The 14940-nt window shown below is 58.5% G+C and overlaps 1 protein-coding gene across 1 annotated transcript in view; it reads left to right on the top strand.

The window, feature by feature from the left end:
• The first annotated feature begins 4849 nt into the window (after nucleotides 1–4849).
• The window catches only part of Caskin1 (CASK interacting protein 1), an 11818-nt gene continuing 1727 nt past the window's right edge, over nucleotides 4850–14940 (top strand). The window contains exons 1-19 of the mRNA XM_048790061.1: nucleotides 4850–4931; nucleotides 5515–5566; nucleotides 5664–5761; nucleotides 5923–6068; nucleotides 6149–6244; nucleotides 6357–6487; nucleotides 7326–7434; nucleotides 7510–7618; nucleotides 7703–7797; nucleotides 7954–8071; nucleotides 9042–9143; nucleotides 9216–9304; nucleotides 9389–9473; nucleotides 9558–9649; nucleotides 10478–10588; nucleotides 10672–10773; nucleotides 12136–12274; nucleotides 12348–14357; nucleotides 14898–14933. Of these exons, the coding sequence (XP_048646018.1) occupies nucleotides 4865–4931; nucleotides 5515–5566; nucleotides 5664–5761; nucleotides 5923–6068; nucleotides 6149–6244; nucleotides 6357–6487; nucleotides 7326–7434; nucleotides 7510–7618; nucleotides 7703–7797; nucleotides 7954–8071; nucleotides 9042–9143; nucleotides 9216–9304; nucleotides 9389–9473; nucleotides 9558–9649; nucleotides 10478–10588; nucleotides 10672–10773; nucleotides 12136–12274; nucleotides 12348–14357; nucleotides 14898–14933 (3787 nt within the window). The 5' untranslated portion in view covers nucleotides 4850–4864. The remainder of the gene's footprint in view (nucleotides 4932–5514; nucleotides 5567–5663; nucleotides 5762–5922; nucleotides 6069–6148; nucleotides 6245–6356; nucleotides 6488–7325; nucleotides 7435–7509; nucleotides 7619–7702; nucleotides 7798–7953; nucleotides 8072–9041; nucleotides 9144–9215; nucleotides 9305–9388; nucleotides 9474–9557; nucleotides 9650–10477; nucleotides 10589–10671; nucleotides 10774–12135; nucleotides 12275–12347; nucleotides 14358–14897; nucleotides 14934–14940) is intronic.

Consider the following 14940-nt stretch of genomic DNA (forward strand, 5'->3'; position numbering starts at 1 on the left):
CCCAGACCCTCGGTCGTTCCCCCAGCGCTGGAGGAGGGGCGGCACCAAGCGCCGCCGTCCCGCTGTCCCCCCAGCGGGCACCTGCGGCACCCACCTCCCGGCCGGCCTCAGGCTTTCGCATCCCTCCCTCTCTGCCTCTGGCCCCTCCCTTCCCAGGCTGCGGGCTGAAGGCTGGAGGTCTCAGCTGGGGCCTTTAAAGGGCGAGGCTATTGCCCCCACACACTCACACACCACGGAGAGAGGGAGGGGGCCCCTGCAATGAGGGGCGACCTGGGGACTGACAATCCCTGTCAGACCTCTCTCCCCACCCCATGTTTAATAACAGGCTTGGGGTTGGGGGGGCAGGACCACGCTGGGGGTGTGGCTGCCCAGGCATGGCCTGGGGGGCTGTTTATTGATAACAGCAGAGGCCCAAGGTCGCCCAGCCCAGGGCGGTCTGGGCTCTAAGCAGGTGCCACCTGGGAGACAAGCGCTGTGAGCCCACTGCTCAGGCCTGAACCAACAGACCCTGGTCCTCCCTGGTTTCCCTGATGCAAAAGGGGAGCTTGAGGGAGTGGGGGCCCCCACTGTCCTTCCCTAGCTTGCGCTGTGGAGGCCCCAGGGAAGGGTTGGGAGCTTGGAGCCCAGATCCCAGCACTCATCCGGACTCAGCTCAGAGCCTCCCTGGGGGCCACGGGAGATGGATGGATGGGCGTGTGGACCAGCAGCGTGTGCGGCTGCGCACGTATGACCGTGTCAGTGTGTCAGGGCACCTGTGCCGGCTCGGGTAGGGCTCTGCAGGTTGGCATGTGTGGAGAAGCGTCCTCACTGGCTGTCCTCACATCTGGGTGTCCTCACTCCCCACCCCATGGACTGTGTAAGCTGGGGAGGCCCCCCTCCTTTTTCTCCAAAGGGATGCTGAGATATGGGACTGCCTTGAGGGGTAGGTTCTTGAGCCCCAGGAACACTGCCCCCAACAGCCCTGCCTGGCCAACTCCTGTTCACTTTGTATAGTCAAAGCGAAGGGCACCCATGCCTTGTAGGCACCAGGTTGGCCCTGCTTCTGTCTCCCAGGGCTGGGAGGCTCTGCTTATTGGGTTGATTTCAGGGCCTCAGAGCTGAGAAAAGAGGGCTTCTAAGGAGGCAAGGTATAGGCTTCCACCTAGTGGCCATATGTCCTTGGGTGCAAATAACTGGCTCCTTGGGCCTCAGTCTCCTCATCTGTAGGATGGGATTCTGGGTTCCCCACCTCATAGCAGTGTCATGAGAACAGTGAGAGGGCAATGAAGCCCAGGCACTTGTAAACACTCAGCAAATGCCGACTGTGATGGCTTCCCTTGACAACAGGAAGTCCAGGCCATTCTGCCATCCTGGGGAGGTGAGGGGGGCTTTGCCTCCAACTGGATCTCTACCTCTGCCTCAGGCTAGTCTGGTCTCTGGGGCAGGAGAGACACCTGCCCTGGCCCCCTGTATCTGTGCTCTCTGACTCACAGGGGCGGGTGTAATAAATCAGACAGAGAAATCCCTCCATGAATTAGCACAGTTGTCATGGCAACGCTGGCCTGCTTTGGAGTAAGATGTATTTTGATTCAGCAAAGTACAGCTGGAGTTTAGGCCACTGGGCCGGGGGCATCCAGCACTGTCCTCAAGCCCCCCTCAAGGAGCCCAGAGGTGTTCCCACCATGCTTGTGTCCTTGATCCCTCTCCTTCCTTCTGCCCGACAGCTGCTGTCACCCCAGGCTCTGTCAGCCCCCCACCCTGCCTTGAAGGGAGCCTCCCCTTGCACACTTAGCAATTGTCCTTGAGGAAGAAGAGACTGCTTGGAAGGGAAAATGCAGGACCAGGGCTGCCCTTCTGCTGCCGTGGAGGAGCCCTTCCCTGGCCTCTAGCCCAACCTCCCTTCCCCAGGACGTCCTGGAGGAATTCCCTGAACACCCTGGGCCTCTGCAGGCCTCCCTCTCACCTTGGCCCACTAAGAGTTTCCTTCCAGCCTGGAGTGTGGATCTGACCCCAAAGGTGGGGGTAGTCTCAGGAGAGCAATTAGAGGGCTAGGGTCATGAGAAATGGAGTCCCAAGCTATAGGGCAGATTGGGGAGTGGAGTTTTTACTGATATAGAATGCATAGGACTTTGTGACCTCAGGGAAAGGGCCTCCCAGGACATTCAGCTTGGCCCACAATTGCCCTACCCCACTTCCCCAGCCCTTTTCAGCCACTTCATTCAGAGAAACTGTCTCTGTGTGGGACAGCCTTCCCAGTCCTAGGCCCTCTTCAGTCCTGGGACCCTCCTGGGTACCTAGTGTCCCCTGCAGGCAGTATGAGGCCTCCTGAGACATCAGCCTGCTCACTATCTCCTGTCACCACTTTTCTTCCTGATGGGACTACAGGCAGATGACCTTAGTAAGGTGACCCTCCTCTGGTGGGGATGGTCCCTTTTGTAATGGAGACTCCTCCCCACTGGTGCCCATGTCACTTTCTGGACTTTGGCTTCCAAGCCCATCTGAACTGTCAGCACCTGCAGGTGTGGCCAGGTGAGCAGGAAGACTTGGCTGTGGGCTCCAGTCTCATCCACAGCTGCCTGGAGGCCCCACGTAGGAGGGAATAGAGGGCCTGGCTTTGGGAAGTCTTGGGATATGCTAAAAGCTAGCTACATTGGAGTTCAGAAGAGTAGGGGGCAGAGCATCCTAAACATCACCCTGGGTTAGATGTCCTCACTCCTCACAGCTCATGGCAGGAGATTGTGGCAGGTCCAGCCACATAGTTTATAGGGCCCTATACAAAATGAAAATGCAGGGCCCTTATCCAGAAATTAAATTTCATCTGGGCATGGTGGTTCATGCCTGTAATCCCAGGTAGCTGGGAGGCTGACGCACGAGGATTGTAAATTAGAGCCCAGCAACCTGGCGAGGAGACCCTATCTTAAAATAAAAAATAGAGCCGGTGCTGTGGTGCACACCTGTAATCTCAGCAGCTCCGGAGGCTGAGACAAGAGGATCACAAGCTCAAAGCCAGCCTCAGCCATGGCAAGGCCCTTAGCAACTCAGTGAGACCCTGTCTCTAAATATAAGATGGGGCTGGGGATGTGGCTCAGTGGTTGAGTGTCCCTAAATTCAATCCCAGTAATCCCAGTGACTGGGGGGGGGCTGAGGCGGGAGGATCATGAGTTCAAAGCCTGCCTCGCAATTTAGTGAGGCCTAAGCAACTCAACAAGACCTTGACTCTAATAAAAAATAAAAAAAGGGCTAGGGATGTGACTCAATGGTTAAGTGCCTCCTGGGTTTGATCCCTGGTACCACACACACATATACCCACACAAAAAGAAAAAAGAAAGAAAGAAAAAGAAAAAAAAAGATGGAAAGACAGAAAGCAAAAGAAATGGCTAGGGATATAGTCCAGTGATAGAACACCCCTGGGTACAATCCCCAGTACTGGAAAAAAAAATCAAATTTCAGGCATGGGGCCCTTCTGAGTAACCGTGCAGTCACATGCTCATGAAGCTGGCCCTGGTGATGGACACTGTATGGAACAAGGATATCAGTTCAGTGACTGACTAAGCATCTAGTAGTGGCAGGTGCTGTTTCAGCCACTGAGGGTGCAGCTTTGAGCACAGTGGACAAGAGCCCTTGTCCTCTGGGAGCACATAGTTCAATGGTAGAGAGGGATGGCGTATATGTTAATAAGTAGATGTGACAAGGGGGCAGCAACGAGGTCTAAAGAGAAGAATGCAGCAGATGTGGGAGGGGAAGGGTTGCCATGGAGTGCCCTGCTGAGCAGGCAGCCTCTGTACCTGGGGGGTGTGAAGGGAGCACCATGGGGACAACTTGGGAAGAGTAGTCCACACTTAGACTCCATGTGTGCAAAGGTCCCGAGGCCCCATGGCAGCGCAGCCTGTGTGGAAGGAACATCAAGGAGGGTGGAGAGGTCGGAGAAGAGCAGGGAGCGTGTCCTGTAACGCCATTGTCTGACTCTAGTCTCCACCCAGTGAGATGGGTGCTGGAGGGTCTCCTGGGCTTTGACTAGTGGGTACAGAGGACAGATCAAGTGGCACAGGGAGAGAGTAGGGATGCTGGTGGGGAGGCAAGGGTAGTTAGGGGTCCTGGGAGCAGTGCCCCTGGTGACCATGACATGGTGAGAAGCTGAGCAGTGAAGGATCCTGAGTGTGCTCAGAGTGAGTCTTGAAGTGGCACTGAAGTGGATGGCATTGACCTGAGGATACTACATAACTGCCTGAGAAAGACCCCAGCTAGACTCCAAGGCTGTGGCCTTGGCCACGGATGGGGAGAGCGGCTCTGTTGCCAACTGAGATGGGTACTGGCGCCAGCAGCGTCTGAGCAGAGGGGATGGCTGGGGAGTAGAAATGCCTTCACTCTGCCCAGGAGACCCCCACGGGACGGCGGGGGTGGGATTCCCGCACGGCTAGCATTTATAGTGCCTGCTGTCCGGAAATGCCCTTGCGCCTCGGCATGGCCTGCTGCCTTTCTCTGCTCATGGGGGAAGCCAGAGGCCAGGGCCACAGGCTACTAAGTGACTGAGTAAAGATGAGTTCAGGTCCCTCTGACTTCATGGATTTCAAGAGAGTCACTGGGGGACCCATACCCTGTGTGCCACAGCCGAGTCTGCACCAGAGCAGAGCCCTGCAGCCGGGTCTCTGTGACTCGACTCCCTTGGATCCCTTGCCCTCAGGTCCCTACCCCCACTCCTATCCTGGGCCTGGACAAAGGGGCTTCTGTCTTGCCAGCCCCACCTCATGGAGTGACTGACCCACAAACGGGTTATGTAACCATGGCCCAGACAGGCAGGGGGTTGGCCCAGGTCCTGGTGGACTTGAGCCCACTGGGAAAGCATTGGTGGGCTCTCCTCCTCTGTTAGGCAGCTGGTGAAGCCAGAATGAGAGAGGTCCCAGGAGGAGACTTAGCCCCAAAGGGAAGCTGTTGTCCCTTCAGGGCTTTAAGAGGTTTGAGCCTGGGGGTCTGAGCAGGACCCTGTGGAGCAGGGAGGCCAACATAGGATTGCTTAGTGTCCTGGATTGCTTGCCTGCTTCCCTTTCTGCCCTGCAGGTGTAAAGCTCCTCCCCAGGGCCATCCAGGGATGGCAGTGGGGAGCTGTACCAACTTTTCTCCCAGAGATACCCCATTTCCGGTGTTCCAATCTCCTTGGCCACCCCCGGCCCCATCTGGGTCCTTCTGAGAGACAGATGGGGCTGGCTCTCTCCCTCCCACCAGTGGCAGGTGCTCAGCCAGCATCCTGAGGGAGAGGGTGTGTGTGCACATGTGTAAGCCCATGTGGGTGCATGGTCTTGTTTCCTGCTCCCAGGTCAGGACAGCCCGCAGTGCTTAGTTCAGTGAACACCCGCTCCCTATCTCCGTGCAATGGGAAACTAAGGCCCCAAAAGTTGGCACCTGGAACCAAGTGCATGTTCATAGACTAAGACCCTGATTTAGAGCCCACCAGGGAGTTGGCCACCACTCCCCTGCTTTTAGGCTACTTGGAGGGGCCGGGCAGAGCCTCCCCTCAACCATGTCTCCTTCTTCCCCCAGAACTCCTAGGATCCACCAAGAAGATCAATGTCAACTTCCAGGATCCAGATGGGTGAGTTCTCAGCCAGGTGGTGGCACCATGGGTTAGGTAGGCTCTGGGCAAGGCCAGGTGCCTGGTCCTCTCCTAGACTTGTCCTTTGCCTGCTCAGCTTCTCAGCCCTGCACCATGCAGCCCTGAATGGCAACACAGAACTAATCACCCTGCTGCTGGAGGCTCAGGCTGCTGTGGACATCAAGGACAACAAAGGCAAGCCTGCTCCAGGGCCTCAAGGCCAAGGACAGGGGGTCAAAGTCAGGGTGGGGTCCTTGCAGCCTGGATGGCTGATATCTCCATCAAAGCAGGATGTTATAAGATCAGGGTTGTATTCTGGGTCAGGGGTCAGCTCCCAACAGCCCTGCTGCTCCCAGGCATGCGGCCTTTGCACTATGCAGCCTGGCAAGGCCGGAAGGAGCCCATGAAACTGGTGCTGAAGGCGGGCTCGGCGGTGAACATCCCATCTGATGAGGGCCACATCCCCCTGCACCTGGCGGCCCAGCACGGTCATTATGATGTGGTGAGGCTGTGTGGGGTGGCAGGGTGGGCAGGGCAGTGGGGCTGGTGATGCCTGGGACTGACTGTGCCATGGGCCTGCAGTCAGAGATGCTGCTGCAGCACCAATCCAACCCATGCATGGTGGACAACTCTGGGAAGACGCCCCTGGACCTGGCCTGTGAGTTCGGCCGTGTTGGGGTAAGTCTCCTCAGGGAGCTGAGTGGGACTCCACCTACCTGTCCTCTTCACCTGGGATGGGGGTTGGGGAAGCCCCAAGCCAGGGCCTACCTGCCCTGACCCCTCCTTCAAGGTGGTCCAGCTGCTCCTGAGCAGCAATATGTGTGCGGCCTTGCTGGAGCCCCGCCCAGGAGACACCACTGACCCCAACGGCACCAGCCCCCTGCACCTCGCAGCCAAGAATGGCCACATTGACATCATCAGGTATGGCTATTAACAGCGATAGGACCAAACCTCAGGATCCCTGGGGCTTGACAGCATCCAGGAGCTCAGGGTTTCTGCCTCTGGCCTGGGGATAAGAGGAGCCTCCCAGAAGCCATAGTTTTATGGTCAGGCTTCTGAGTATGGCCTTCAGCTGCCGAATAAAGGATAAGCAGGAGGGACTGGGAAAGGGTTTTGTTTGTTTCCTTTTTTTGGTATTGGAGATTTAACCTAGGGTGCTTTGCCACTGAGCTACCTCCCCAGCCCTATTTGTAATTGATTGATTGATTGATTGATTGATACCAGAGATTGAACTCAGGGGCACTTAACCACTGAGCCACAATTCCTGTCCCCCTGCCCCCCCTTTTAAATTTTGAGGCAGGGTCTCACTAAGTTGTTTAGGGGCTCACTAAGTTACTGAGGTTGGCTTTGAACCTCCTGCCTCAGCCTCCCAGGTAGCTGGGATTACAGGCCATTGTGCCCAGCTGGGGAAGGGTCTTCTATATCTTGTCAGCCTAGAATCTATCCTGGCCCTGCCATTTGCTGGTTGAGCTCAGAGAGGCACTTAACTTGTCTGAACCTCAGTTTCTTCATCCATACAGTGGAGCTCACAGGGACTACATCAGAATTGGACAAGAAAATAACCTTGGGGGTCAGCAAGGGATGGACACTTTGACAGGTGCTTGGTAAACATCAGATACGATTGTAGTCAGTGACAGAGGGCAGGGCTAGCTTGACCTCTGACCTGAGCAGGCAGTTGGGGACCCAGGAACTGAGGCCTGGCCTGAGGGTGCTGGGGAGGAGAGTTCCTGCTAAAGGCCCTGCTGACTTTTGCCACCAGACTCCTCCTCCAAGCCGGCATTGACATTAACCGCCAGACCAAGTCTGGCACGGCCCTGCACGAGGCTGCACTCTGTGGGAAGACAGAAGTTGTTCGACTGCTATTGGATGTGAGTCTAGGGCGTGGGGGAAATGGGGTCCAGGCAGGGGCATGAGGCTCCTGACAGGGCCTTGCCCTTCCACAGAGCGGGATCAATGCCCAGGTGAGGAACACCTATAGCCAGACGGCACTGGACATTGTGCATCAGTTCACCACATCCCAGGCCAGCAAGGAGATCAAGCAGCTGCTTCGAGGTGGGCCCAGACAGGGCCAAGGGCTGGGGCGGGGCCTGGGAGGGCAGCTTGCAGGACTGGGGGGTCCACCTCCTGTATCCCCAGAGGCCTCGGCAGCCCTGCAGGTCCGGGCGACCAAGGATTATTGCAACAATTATGATCTGACCAGCCTCAACGTGAAGGCCGGGGACATCATCACAGTGAGGACAGTCCCTGGGGCTGCTGTGGCAGGGGTGGGTGGGACTGGGGCAGGCTTACCCAGAACACCCTCCCATAGCATTTGGGGTAGGAGTGCTGGGCAGGCCCCCCATGAAGGGATGTCTCTCCGAAGCATGTTCCTCCACATATTTGGCCAGGTCCTGGAGCAGCATCCAGATGGCCGGTGGAAGGGCTGTATTCATGACAACAGAACAGGCAATGACCGAGTGGGCTACTTCCCTTCCTCTTTGGGTGAGGCTATCATCAAGCGAGCAGGCAAGTCTCTCCCAACCCTGGGAGGTTATAGGCAGGAGCCTCTGGGCCTGAGCATAGGGGCCAGAAAGCAACACATATGCTCTGGCATGCTGGTGACAAGGCAGGGTCAGCATTCTAGCCGCTGCTCAGATCCAGCAGCGTGTCCTGTGGGCTGTCTCCTTGCCAGCTCCCTATATGCATTCTTTCATTTATTCCACAAATATTGCATGCCTGCTATGTTCTGGTTGGAGCTGGCCATTAGGGACACAGGAGTTTCAGACACTGTTCTTGCTCTTAAGGGGCTTGCTGTGGAGTGGGAGGGAACAAGAGACAGCGAAGTCAACACAGAGGGAAGCATACCAACCAGAGAACACGGAGAGAGGCTGGCTTTAGTTAGGGAGAGGTAGGAGGGGCTGTCTACCAGCAGAGCAGTTCAGGCAGCTGGAACCACACATGGGAAGGCACAGAGGCAGAAAGGAACTTGTCACCTAGAGGAGCAGGGGCAGCAGGGGCAGCTTGGCTGAAGAAGAGTGAGTTGGGAAGGGAATGCAGGACCAGGTTGGGAAGCCCCCTGACCTGGTTTCAGGGAGGCAAGGGATCCGTTTACCTTTTGCAGAGGATGTGGAGATTGATAGGTGGGGCAAGAGGGCAGAGGGGAGCAGTAGGAGGTATGGCCAGTCACCCATAGTCATCTAGTTCCTGGATGGTAGCCCTGGCCTCGGGCTCCTGAGCAGCTTGTTTCCTGTGTCCCAGCTCAGAGAAGGTCATATCCTCCAAGAGTCCTCAGCCCCTTTGCTTGTAGGACCACAGGACACCTGGTTCTGGGTTCCCTTGACCACTTTCTCTTGGTCTGAAATATCTGGGGTCTCCTGAGGGTCTTTCAGCTGTGTGTATGTGCGTGCATGTGTGTGCCACCTCTGCTCTGCCCCACTCTGTGTCAGGGCCCACCTGGGTGTACCCGGAGCTCAGGGAAGCTGTGCTTGTCCTACAGGTTCCCGAGCAGGCAGTGAGCCAAGCCCACCCCAGGGAGGTGGCTCGTCAGGGCCCTCTGCACCCCCAGAGGAGATCTGGGTGCTAAGGAAGCCTTCTGCAGGTGTGCTGGGTCCTTTGGAGGGCTGGAGTGGTGGCACTTCTGCTGGGCACCTTATGCTCCCTGTGCTGGCAGGTGGTGACCGCAGTGGCAGCTTGAGCAGTGTGGCTGGTAGCCGAGGCAGTGGAGCTCATGCCCTGCATGCAGGCTCTGAAGGGGTCAAGGTCAGTCGGGGTGGTGGCTGGGGCCAGGGCAGCCATGGTGGCCTGGCCTGGAGCAGCACTTATGAGCTGGCTTCTCGGTCGTAGCTCCTGGCAACTGTGCTTTCCCAGAAGCCTGTCTCTGAGTCCAGCCCAGGGGACAGCCCCATCAAGCCTCCAGAGGGCTCTACAGGTAAGAACAAGGACCTAGCTGCACTGGCTTGCCAGGAAGGTGACCCTGAGCAGCCCCTGCCTTGCTATCCCCTGTCTTTACCAGGTACTGCCCGGTCCCAACCTCCAGCAGCCCACACTGGGCAAGTCTACGGGGAGCAGCTGCCCAAGAAGCTGGAGCCTGCCTCAGAGGGCAAGGTACAGGGCCTGAGCTGGCTCCCATGGCTGGTCTCACGAGGGTGGGGGCTGACAGTCTAAATAAGCCCCACGTAGCCTGTCTGGTCTGGCCACAGCAGCGGCAAGGGGCTTCGACAGGCCAGACTGTCCTATCTGTCTGTTAGTCTGTGTGTGCGTCACATGTGCACACACGAGTGTATAGGTGTTGTCCACTTGTGTAGGCTGTGAGCTAGCGTGTGCACACTTGTGGAGGTACATAGGGGTGTGTGTGGAATGGTGCAGCCATGAGACAGATATGCATGTGTGTGGTTGCACAGATGGAAGAGGATGGGTGTGAGACACGAGTGTGTGTGGGTGCAGCGGGTTGTGTATGCATGTGCCTGTGTGTTGGGAGGTGTGAACTGATGGCTGAGTCCTGCACAGCAGAGGAGGCGAGGCACCCCTGCCTGTGGAGCACCGAGCAGCCCAAACGGAGGCCACTGTCCACTAGAGCCCCCTCACATGGGGCCACACTACCTGCCTCCCCAAGATGGTATGGGTGTCCCTGGTGCAGAAATGGGGGAAAGTTTAGGGAGGCTGTGACATGAACAGCAGCTGGATGCACCCTCCTGGAGGAGCTCACAGAAGAAGGCTGGAGGGCTGAGGATGCTCAGGGTCGAGGATGGCAGGTCGAGTGCTGACGGCAGCTGGAGCGCCGGTGCCAGGCTCACCCAGGCCTGGCTGCAGATGGACCATGGATGGCAGATCAGCGCTCCGTTGCCCACCAGCCAAGCAAAGAACGAGGTGCTGTGGTGGCTGGGGAGCAGGCCCGGCGTGGGCGGGCTGTAGCCGGTGCCTTGTGTCTTCCAGAGTGCCGAGGCAGTCAGCCAGTGGCTCGCCACATTTCAGCTCCAGCTCTACGCCCCCAACTTCACCAGCGCCGGCTACGACCTGCCCACCATCAGCCGCATGACTCCTGAGGTGAGCAGCTGCAGCCACCCGACCACCTCACCCCTTTTCAGACAGGTCCCTGCCTCCTGCCAACAGGCCTCTTCTGTGCCTAGGACCTCACGGCCATTGGTGTCACTAAGCCAGGCCACCGGAAGAAGATCACAGCAGAGATCAGCGGCCTGAGCATCCCTGACTGGCTGCCTGAACACAAACCTGTAAGGCTCCCCACAGCCTGGTGGCCGAGCCAGGACTGGCAGACAGATAGACAGCCAGCCTCCCTGCCTCCAGCCCTTACCTGCCCTCTGGGGCTCTAGGAAGTGGACAGTGGATGGCCCACCAGCAGGGAGTTGCCTGGAGAGCCTGTGTCCATGAGGGCATTGGGAGCAGCTCCCTAGGCTGGGGCCTCTCAGGGTGAGGGGAGCCTGAAACCAGTAGAGTGTCCCTCCATACACAGGCAGCACCTGCACAGCTCTGCCCATTGAGCATCCATGCAGGCTGCAGAGGGCCCATGTCGGGACATGCCAGCTACACCCCCGCATGTGCTCCAAAAGACACTGACAACTGCATGCTCGTACACAGGCTCTACCATGTGTGCTGGCTTGTGACAACAGCTGACTAACCTTCTCATGGTATCTGCACAGACCATGGCCTATGCCGTTGCTAATAGGGATGTGCCCATATCAAGTGACAGTTTCTGGGCTTGCTGAAAGTGGGCCCGGCCACCCAATCTGATGCTGGTTCTTTGGGCCATACACTGAGCTGCAGGCCTCCAGTCATTAGTGGGAGAAGTGCCAGTGGCCACCCAAACCCTTGCAGGGCCCTGGGTCTGTGACAAGTGGGTCTGCATTCATCCCCGCCCCACCTCCTGGCTCATCCACTCAGTCAGCAGCTCAGGGGTCCTCTCAGGAGCATGTGTGGGTCCCATGGGCCTCGCCTCACTCTGTCACCAGTGTGACTGAGGGTGCTGTGTTGGTGCATGAGTGACATCCAGCTGGAAGCTCAGGAAACAGGCAGTTCTTGGTGAAGACTTTTGTGGATATTTGCACACACATGTGATATGACTGTGTGGTGTGTATGTGGCACGTGTGTGACCATGCATCTGATGTGGGTGGGGAGACAGCAGGAGTGTGAGCATGAGGCAGGAGGGGGTGCAATGCCTGCGTGTGGCTGGGAGTGCTGTGTGCAGGGTGTACTTGTATCCTGGTAGCACTGTGTGTCTGTGTCCACAGTGTATGGGTGCCTCCTCAGGGCACTGTGCCCCTGGCCACCTGACCAGGCAAGGAAGTGTTTTCTTCCCCCTAAAACCTAAGGAGAGTGTCCTGAGGATAGGTCCCCCCGTGTCCATTTGCGTATGTTAGCTCGTGTGTGCACAACAGTGCCTGGTGGCTGTGCTAAGGAGCTGGCCTGGGGCACTGCACCTATACTGTCTCCGATACTGACATCTTGGGCCTGTCCATTTGTCCTCCTGTCTGTCTGTGCCCTGCTGGCCCAGTGCTCCTTCTTCCAATTGTTCTAAGTAGTTGGGCAAGGTGTGGGCAGCTGGCTTGGGCTGCCCCTCTGTGTCCCCTGCTCTGTAGGCTAACCTGGCTGTGTGGCTGTCCATGATTGGCCTGGCCCAGTACTACAAGGTGCTGGTGGACAACGGCTATGAGAACATTGACTTCATCACTGACATCACCTGGGAGGACCTGCAGGAGATTGGCATCACCAAGCTCGGTAAGGCTCTGTCCCCAGCCCCTGCCCTCTCTTCCTCTGGGGCTGCTTGACCTGCTCCGTGTTCCCCTCTCAGGACACCAGAAGAAGTTAATGCTGGCAGTGAGGAAGCTGGCAGAGCTGCAGAAAGCAGAATACGCCAAGTATGAGGGAGGACCCCTGCGCCGGAAGGCACCCCAGTCGCTTGAAACGATGGCCATTGAGTCACCGCCCCCACCTGAGCCTGCCCCAGCTGACTGCCAGTCTCCTAAGATGACCACTTTTCAAGACAGTGAGCTCAGTGGTGAGCTGCAGGCAGCCATGACTGGCCCAACAGAGGTGGGTGCCGCTGCTGCTGAGAAGCCCTCCAACCACCTGCCGCCCACCCCAAGAGCTACCATGCGGCAGGAGCCCAGCTTGGGTGGACGGGCTCGGCACATGAGCAGCTCTCAGGAGCTGCTGGGCGACGGGCCCCCTGGACCAGGCAGTCCCATGTCACGAAGCCAGGAGTACCTACTGGATGAGGGACTAGCTCCTGGAACCCCACCCAAGGAGGCCCGGCCTGGCCGCCATGGCCACAGCATCAAGAGGGCAAGTGTGCCTCCAGTGCCCGGCAAGCCAAGGCAGGTCCTTCCACCAGGCGCCAGCCACTTCACGCCTCCTCAAACTCCCACCAAAGCCCAGCCAGGCTCTCCCCAGGCCCTCGGGGGACCTCATGGTCTAGCCCCAGCCACGGCTAAGGTGAAGCCCACCCCACAGTTGCTGCCTCCAATGGAGCGACCCATGTCACCCCGCTCCTTGCCTCAGTCACCCACCCACCGTGGCTTTGCTTATGTGCTACCCCAGCCTGTGGAAGGGGAGGCAGGGCCAGCTGCCCCAGGGCCTGCACCCCCACCTGTGCCAGCGGCTGTGCCCACGCTGTGCCTACCCCCAGAGGCTGACTTGGAGCCAGGTCGGCCCAAGAAGCGTGCCCACAGCCTGAATCGTTACGCAGCATCTGACAGTGAGCCTGAGCGGGATGAGCTGCTAGTGCCCACTACTGCTGGACCCTATGCCACAGTCCAGCGGCGAGTAGGCCGTAGTCACTCAGTGAGGGCACCTGCTGGCACTGACAAGAACGTCAACCGCAGCCAGTCATTTGCTGTGCGGCCCCGCAAGAAGGGACCCCCACCACCTCCACCCAAGCGTTCCAGCTCAGCCATGGCCAGTGCCAACCTGGCTGATGAGCCAGCTCCAGATATTGAGATAGAAGATGGCCGGCTGGGAGTCCGGGCACAGCGCCGGCGGGCCAGCGATCTGGCTGGCAGTGTGGACACGGGCAGTGCCGGCAGCGTGAAGAGCATTGCAGCCATGCTTGAGCTGTCTTCCATTGGGGGTGGGGGACGGGCTGCCAGAAGGCCACCTGAGGGCCACCACACAGCTCGGCCTGCCAGTCCAGAGCCGGGCCGGGTGGCCACAGTGCTGACCTCAGTGAAGCACAAAGAGGCCATTGGACCTGATGGTGAGGTGGTAAACAGGCGCCGCACACTCAGTGGGCCTGTCACTGGACTTCTGGCCACAGCCCGCAGAGGGCCAGGGGAGCCAGAAGATCAAAGCCACTTTGTGGAAGATGGTGCAGCCCGGCAGCGGCCTCGAGGTCCAGCCAAGGGTGAAGCGAGTGTGGAGGGCCCACCACTGGCCAGGGTGGAGGCCAGTGCCACGCTCAAGAGGCGCATCCGGGCCAAGCAGAGTCAGCAGGAGAATGTCAAGTTCATCCTAACAGAGTCTGACACAGTCAAGCGCAGGCCCAAGGCCAAGGAAAGGGAAGCTGGGCCTGAGCCACCCCCACCACTGTCCGTGTACCAGAATGGCTCGGCCACCATGCGCCGCAGACCAGCTTCGGAGCAGGCTGGAGCCCCAGAGCTGCCCCCACCACCCCCACCTGCTGAACCCCCACCCATTGACTTGATGCACCTGCCCCCACTTCCCTTGCCTGATAGTGATGCCCGGAAGCCGGCAAAGCCACCCGTCTCTCCCAAGCCTGTCTTAGCTCAGCCTGTGCCCAAGATCCAGGGCTCACCCACACCTGCCTCCAAGAAGGTGCCACTGCCAGGCCCTGGCAGCCCAGGTAGGTACAGGGAGCCAGGAGGGTAGGGTGAGTAGAGGCAGTAGGACCCCAAATCAGAGGGATTTTCCTTTTTTTGGATTTGATGATGCCTGCCTGGGTGGGATTGGAGTGTTCACAGCCCTCTCTCATTCATCCACCACTGGCAACTGTCACAGCCCAGGGAGGGAAAAGGTGGACTTGGCTCTCAGTCAAGAAAGCACAGAGACCCATGAGCAGTACATCTGTGCAGGGAGGACCCTGACCCCCTCCAAGAGGAGAACTACTCAGGTGCAGGAGGCAGGGGAGGCTCCCAGGTAGAAGGATAGAGGTGTAAAGCCCTTAGGCAGTCAAGCAACTGGAGGGCCAGTGTGGCTGCAATAGGTCACACGTTAAGGGGGTTCTGAAGCGGTGATGCGAACAGGTTTGCACGTGGCAGAGCGTGCCTTGGTGGCCGCGGGAGGGTTGGAGCGAGGGGCAGCGTCTCGGTTTAACCATGCGGGAGCTGGGGCGCCCCAGCAGGGCTTGCGCTCGCCCTGGGTGCCAGCGTGATCCTTCCCGCAGAGGTGAAGCGAGCCCACGGCACGCCGCCGCCTGTCTCCCCCAA

The sequence above is a fragment of the Marmota marmota genome, unplaced genomic scaffold (assembly GCF_001458135.2).
Source record: "Marmota marmota marmota unplaced genomic scaffold, marMar, whole genome shotgun sequence".
Classification (NCBI taxonomy): Eukaryota; Metazoa; Chordata; class Mammalia; order Rodentia; family Sciuridae; genus Marmota; species Marmota marmota.